The sequence below is a fragment of the Styela clava genome, chromosome 2, assembly GCF_964204865.1.
Source record: "Styela clava chromosome 2, kaStyClav1.hap1.2, whole genome shotgun sequence".
Taxonomy (NCBI): Eukaryota; Metazoa; Chordata; class Ascidiacea; order Stolidobranchia; family Styelidae; genus Styela; species Styela clava.
Window position 1 is genome coordinate 7,455,708 of NC_135251.1, and position 7,850 is coordinate 7,463,557.

General features: G+C 38.5%; 1 protein-coding gene across 1 annotated transcript; it reads left to right on the forward strand.

The window, feature by feature from the left end:
- Positions 1 to 4,145: 4,145 nt before the first annotated feature.
- On the forward strand, positions 4,146 to 5,602 carry LOC120336612 (uncharacterized). Its single transcript, XM_039404334.2, has one exon. It carries the CDS (start codon positions 4,416 to 4,418, stop codon positions 5,253 to 5,255), a length of 840 nt encoding a protein of 279 aa, XP_039260268.2. The 5' UTR covers positions 4,146 to 4,415; the 3' UTR covers positions 5,256 to 5,602.
- Positions 5,603 to 7,850: the final 2,248 nt, after the last annotated feature.

The following is a 7,850-nucleotide window of genomic DNA, read 5'->3' on the forward strand; positions in this document are numbered from 1 at the left end:
CTTTATCTGGTTGACTAGAGTAGTTTGTAATCAACTACAAACCTGCCATGGGCAATTGCCCCTTTCTCCTTGATGGAAACCCATGCACCGATTGCAGTCAGTGACGTATCTAGCAATAGATGGGACGCAAAAAGAGCGAAAAGTTTTGATTGTAAACTGTTTCAATTGAAAATATTTAGAACTTTAATTTTTACTTAATAATAACGTACAAGTATCCAAATATTAACAATAGCAAAATTAGCTTTGATAATTGCTTTTTAATGTTTATATAATACATCATGATTCGGTAGCTGTCAACAATATAATTTGGTTAAGTATATTTAAACAAAGGTGTTTGATATATTGAGAGGCGCAGTTCTTACCACTTCATGGCAGCTCCTGCCACGAACGAACCGCGGCAGCTCCTGCCACGAACGAACCGCGGCAGCTCTTGCCATGGTTTTATAGCGCTATTCTGTAATCAGTATTACCTGTATATTCACAAACTAATGTACCAAATTCTAATTGATCATGCGGAATTATATCTACTTAAACCCTGACCCTAACCCCAAATCCATCAAGACTGTATCCATAAGAAAAACGTTCCAACTTACCCAATATTTGTCACCATAAGGGACAGCCCTGTCCTTACGGCCCACCTGCCGCGGTTACGGCAGCAAAATTTTACCTGCCATTGGTTTTCAATTTGCTGCCGCGGTAACGGCAGCTCGACATTGGTTTGTGGCAGCTAAAAAGTCAGTCGCCATAGGTTTGGCCGTAGCGGCCATGGTATGGAAATACCGCCATGGTTTTGCGGCAGCTGCAGACGCCATGGAATACTTAAAACTGCACTTGTATATTGATGTCAGTTTTTTGCGCATTAATTGCTATCTTTTGTATAAATATTGGTGATTGATTAAGTTGTACTAATTATAAAAGTGTGCTCATGGAATCTAAAGATTACAAAGTTAATTGAGATTGCTTGTTTCGTCTGATATAGGATCTTAGTATTTATCCCGGGGGAGAGAAAAGGTGATAGTTAATATGGCGGTTATGTTATAGGGAGAATAGATGAAGTCTTAGGGATAAAGACTGATCACCCTAGTATTTATTTAAAAGTTCGATTCCTGCGTTATTAAATTGACACACGTTATGAAATGTGACTCCAATCTGGATTCCTTCAGACGATAATAAGCAAACAATGTTGAATGCTGAATTGTTGTAGATTATTGAAAAGATGCACGATCTAAAATCAAAATACAGATAAAATTGAAACACACTTAATTAGTAATGCAGTAAAATCTGAAGTGAACCAAAAAACACGATATTATGCAGTCCTCTCGGCACACCGGAAACGGTACGTCATCAAATTGGTCGTTACGAGGAAGGCAATACATGGAGCGAATGCATCATCGCTGTTGCGAACATAATGTGGCCTGTTTTGTGAAACGTTACATGCTATTAATATGAAAGGGTTAAATACATTATATTCCATAGTTACACAATGCACATTCGCTACTAGGCTTGCACGTAATTTACAGATTTACGGAATTACGTAATTATTTGGAGTTACGGAAGGGAAGTTACGAATTACGTAAAGTCGTAATTATTGCATTGAAACGAGCTTTCTTCAAAGCAGTCAATTTCGTCGATTGCGAAAATGAAAGCTCAACAAGTAGAAGAAGTTAGAGTTCCGGTATTCGCAGCCGTTTTTCTCTCTCTTGTTACGTAGGTGAAGGAAGGCATGACGCGTTGCCATTTACTAACCTATTATCAACTTATCTGGCGTGGCCAATGTAAATTATTAACGTAGTTAATGGGGGAAGAACTGAGTAGGGCCGTTTGACGCCAACACACCTGGTTTTAATGCAACCCGCAACTTAACCGTAGATAAGGGATATAATTGCGTTGAGACCGATTGACGCCAACACACCTGGTTTCAACTTCTCTCGCATCTTATCTAGCATGGCCATGGCCAATGTACATAATAACCGTAGATAGGGGGAAGAATTGTGTTAAGACCGATGGACGCTAACACGCCCGGTTTCAACTTCTTCGGGTGAAATGACTAATGAACGCAGGAGATCAATCTATCAAACATGGTCTATCAAACATTTGTATCCATTTTACTTTTATTTATTATTTACTTGTTCCAGTTTTCCGTTACTTATGGTATATATGTTCCGTTTTTATTTTATTCTATTTTATAGTCACGCGTTTGAATTGTGGGAATTCCCCACCAAGTGTGGATTAGCAATGCTTAACCATTCTTTATTGTTAATATCAACACTTGATATATGAACATGGAATATCATATTGTTTTTGGCTGTTTCATTTCAGAGTTGGGGTATAAACAGAAAAATATCCATAACCTTTCAACACGACTATCTTGTGAAATTTAACGAAGAGCTTTCGCGACGAATTGGAACCAAATAAGCGAAAAGAGCGATTGATCACTCGCGCCAATACCTCGCCGTGATAATTAATGTCGCGCTTATCAAATAGCAATATGACGACAAAAGAGAGATTGCGTAATGAACCAAAACGACGGATTCCTCGCGGACCGTTGAAAATTTAACTGCTATCATATATAATCAAATATGAGCCTGTGTGTTTATTCTGTGCGAGATCCATTTTCTATTACAAAATCTTGATGTTCTGTTAACGGTTTTATCGTTATATATCAGTCCGGACTTGGCCTTGCTCATGATGATTTTCACAATTCCCCTCAATATTTCGGCCATATATGATTAACTGTCTTACCAAATGCGGCAACTTATTTTGATTTATCGTCGACTTGAATACCACCGGAACTCGGCCAAACTTTTGTCAATCTTGGCCGATAGGATCGCCGACTTGAGTTAGCAAATAAATGTTGTGAGTGTAAAATAAATGTCACAAAATGCATTGTTTTGCGATATAACTTTGTATTTTCGGAGAAGGCATGTCATATAAGTTCGGTATTTAAATTATACGCAAATAAATATTATTTGATCTAAATTTATCGCAAATAATGTTATAAACATTCAGTCCGCGAAATGATTAAATGTAAAATGAAGCATGGTAATAGGAATATCGTCAATAAGTCGACATCAATAATTATTATTATAAAATGCTAACAAGGCAGTAATGTCGGATAATGCAGAAAACGCTGCAAAAACAAGTCTTCGTCGCGAGGAAATCGCAAGTATAATCAAATGAGAAAATACGCTCGTCGTTGGTTAATAAATTAGAAACCCGTAATTTTTATTCAGTACTCAGGTGGTTTTAAAAAACTATCGTTTCCATAAATATCCGTATACCAGTGTCGGTAATGATAAAATAAAATTGATCGCATAAAAATGGGACGGTTAATTTGCGAAGGTGATAAAGAAAAACCAAAGCTAACACAAAAGATAAAAATCAGAATAAAATTAATTTGAATTCACTCCTTGATAGTTGTCTTTAACATCTGCCGACGGCGTATAGTACTGCCAAGAATAGGAAAACCCAACTTCAATGTCCCATTCGGAAAAAAAAGTGGATTCAATTGGTTGTTACGATAGGTTTAAATGCGTGGAAAAATATCGCAATTACGGGGTCATTACGTAATTGATTTTGCCGTAATTACGGAATTGATTTTTGTCAATTACGTGCAAGCCTATTCGCTACAACGTGAACCACCCGACTGCGACGTAAAGTCCAGCAATTCTTTCGCACATAACTATCCACGCATGGGATTCGAACCTGCAAACCCACGCAAGGTAATCGGAGGTGGGGTGGCGAGCATATTTCTAACGCGATGTAGTCGAGCGTTGGAATTAGGATAGGAACGAATAAGTAGGACAAGATTTTCATATTTTACTATGTGGGAGAGGGAGGAATATGGCAGGAATCTTGCACGTATGCGCAGTGAAAACGGAGATGTGATAGCGAGTATGTTATTAGAGCATGATGCCCTGATTGCCTAACCGTTCATGCGTGGTATAAAAACTTCACGAAGTTACGCATCCGTTCAAATACTCTCCCCGGGGATAAGTCTGCAGATCCCTTTCAATTAGGTGCGTATCGTGTTTTTCTCTTCTGTCGTATGATCTATAACGCCGTATTCATTCTGCAGTAGTGAAGCATGTATTTTTGAAATAACTTTGGCCAGATTTGCATTGTTAGGCGTTTTCGGATATAATCTCCGAGGTTACAAACCTACTTACCGGTACCTTTATCAGGCGAAACGTTACAGATAAGACGAATGCCCGAAGACGAAACTAATTAAGATGCAATCTATCGCTAGACTACAGTCTCGATATGGAAGTCTAGAACTCAGACCGTCAATTACGCGAAAAAGTAAACAAACATAGGTGCGTTTTTTAACGACAGTGTCATATATAAGCAAGGAACGGTTTAAGGAATCAAACAGACTTAATTCAGAAACGACAGTAAAAAACTTCTGAAACAAAATGGACAACCAAGACAAAGAATCTGACATCGCCGTTGTATTACGAAATCCCTCGATTAGCTCATTGGAGGCTCACGGAAGCCTCTACAACGATGCAATGGAAGTAGAAGTGACACCGGTAATAGTTGCCAAGGAGAAGAACCCTAACGAATCTCATAAACGATTCAAATGTTCAATTTGTGCGAAAGGATTTTCTTCTGATCATCACCTGGATAGACACATGGTTGTCCATACCGACGACAGACCATTTCGATGCACCATCTGTGATAAAGGTTTCAAGGAAAACAAATCATTATCTCGACATGTTAACCAAACGCATTTGAATATAGGGAGTCAGAAATGTAAAATATGCGACAAATCCTTCGTTTCCACATACAATCTAAATTTACACATGAAAAGACATTTGCGAGACCCATCTATGGTATATAAGTGCGAGATTTGCGATGTTGAACTTTTTGGTAAACCAGCGTTTAAAAATCATAATGCAATACACGCCAAAGAAAAACCTTTCAAATGTAAAGTCTGCCCTAAGAAGTTTACCCAGCGTGCAGCCGTCTCCAGACATATGAGGCTCCATACCGGTGAATTGCCGTACAAATGTACCGTTTGTGAAAAGGGCTTTAATCAGCATTGTAGCCTGATAAGACATACCCGACAACATACTGGAGAAAGGCCGTACGTTTGCAAGGTTTGTGGTGCAACGTTCGTACAGAACACCGGGCTTCAACTTCACTCGAGGACACATACTGGTGTGAAACCATATGAATGTGAAGCATGTGGGAAATCGTTTGCCAGGAAGCAATGCAGAGATTCTCACGCTCGTCTCCATTTGAAATCATAATTTTCTTTTCCAAATTATTCCGTCATGTATACATTTTAAAATAGGTCACAAATTCATGATGTAGTTAAATTATTCATAATCTGTGTGTTCATTATTGGACACGTTTAGTGGACATAACGATCGTTTTGTTATGTTGTTCTTTGACACGTTTTGAAGAAATCGCTTTTCTTTTTGGTTACTGGACCAATTGCTTTGAAATTTTCAGTGGTTAAAGATAAAAATTTTCTTCAGAAGGCTATTACTTTTTTTTTGCTATGACGTCATCAAAATTATTGCCATTAGGTGGCGCTACGTGTCCATATATTTGAGCATAGCTCTCTTGTTAAATATTATGCGATGTAAGTGTGTTTAAGTGTGAGTGTTTATTTTGATTTTCCAATACAACTAAACAATACATGGCAAAACAAACAAATGTAAGGAAAATCAGAAAAGTGGGCAAAATCTAAAAAAGATTTAAGGCGTGCTGGTGCACGTGCCCACGTACAATGTATCCCATTGTAGATGTATACTACGCACAGTAGGATCATATTTGAATATTTATCATGGGGGGAAGTGGTAAGACGGCTTAATCCTATGACCAACCACGGCCTCTCGTCCAGTTACCGGTTCATGTCGAGTATGTGATTGGTTAGTAAGGTTTTGTTTTCAGACGCAAAGTCCTACGTTATCGTTTTGCGATATCTTGAAGGTCAGGACAGCAGCTTCGATCTGGTGATTATGTGTAAATTTTATCAAAACAAACAACTAGAAAATTGACCGACTCGACCGAACTCTACATTTAGTCTAGTTTGGAATACAAGAGCGCGATGCTCAAATATACGGACACGAAGTCCCCTTACTTTCAACTTTCCGTCAAAAACATCCGACTTTCGTGTAGCACGAGAAAAGTCGCGGATACGCTACAAATAATTTTTATTAATTTTGAAGAGGTCATCACAAAATTTCGTAGTAAAAACGAATCTCGTAAAGCCAACTGACGTTTTGAAATAAAAAAAAATAATAAGCCTTCTAGCAAGAAATACAATATTTAAAGCGCAAAAACGATCCATAGGCCCACTGTCTGTCCAATATCAGGGTTTAGAGAGAGCATGACATATACCAGGGATAATCGACCTGCTTTTGACTGAAATCTTCGAACTAGCTCGCGATCGACTGATCGGTAATTAGGTCATACACAAAAACGATGCAGAATTTCCTATGCTACGTCTTCTGAAACAGTCGCCACGAATACGGGATAGTTAATGCTTGTCTCACACCTGCACTGCACACATTTGAGGCGCTTGTTTTAATTTCGAACATAAAAAGAGCCTACTTTTCCAGCGGATAATGATTTTTCTATCGAGCGAAACTTTCATTTGTTACGTAATAATAGGATAGGATTTACATATTTATCCCCGGGGAGAGGAAAGCCGATGAGACGGCTTATCCATATGACGAACCACGGCCTCTCGTCCGGTTACCATTCCAAGTCGGGTATGGGATTAGTTATATTGTTTGTTTTCGGAAGCATGGACTTGGTAATAGGCCGTATCTGGCTTGCCCGGACTGAAATACTATACTGTCAGGTTTCCCGCTATTTCGAGTGCACTCCATAAAATATAAAAGACAATACTGTACTGTAATATCTAAGCCCCTAAACTGGATCAGTTCTTTGGGCTCGTTGATTTTCGTCATTTACATCGTAAATGACGTAGGTAGACAATTGCAAACGATTACAATTATGAACGAATAATTACTAAGCTTCAGTCACATGGTACACATTTTCAGTGACAATGTACGCCATTTCGGTTGTTCCGTTTTGCACTGAAATTCGGGTTACACCGCGTTTCAAGAACGGAACAACGTCGTAAGTTGAGGACTTCCTGTATTAGCAATATACAGATATATGTTGTTAACTATATCACTGTTTATTTTGCCCCATTCTTCAGTGATATTGCGATAAACCGGAGATCTTTAGCACCAAATGTAAACCTTGAACAACTAATAGTATTATTTCCAATTGTTGAAAAACATTTACTATTTGATCTATTTATCGTAACAAAATAAAACCCTTAAAACCAGATTACTCAACAGCCCACACGGTTTTAATATCAACATCTCAGTATTAAAAAGTAAAAAATGACAGAAAGATGAATATCTTTTAAGAAAATCAATTGTGTCTGAAATGAATGAGTTTGTATGTATGAATAACTGGCTATATTTTCAATTTCATTCCGTAACCACACGCAGACATGTCTGATTATCATAAGCTGAATGTCTGGTACGATCGTTGAATGCTTGGCAGGACGGCGTAATCTCGGCGGCGTGGCGCATCGTGCTATTCATTAGGAACACGCTTGCCACCGCACCGCTGATTATCCTGCGTGGGTTCGCTAACGCTTAGCACGATGCGCCACACCGCCGAGCCGATATGATAATCATGTTTAACAATTTCAATCAATCATTTTATTTCTGTTCTCTGACATGAATGAACAGCACAAAAAGTAAACAGACAAACAAAATGCGCAGAGATACCTGGGAGGTGAGCACAACTTTAAACAAAGCTGAAAAGCGTACAAGTAGGTGCCCACCTACCAAAAAAAATCAGAATCTGGT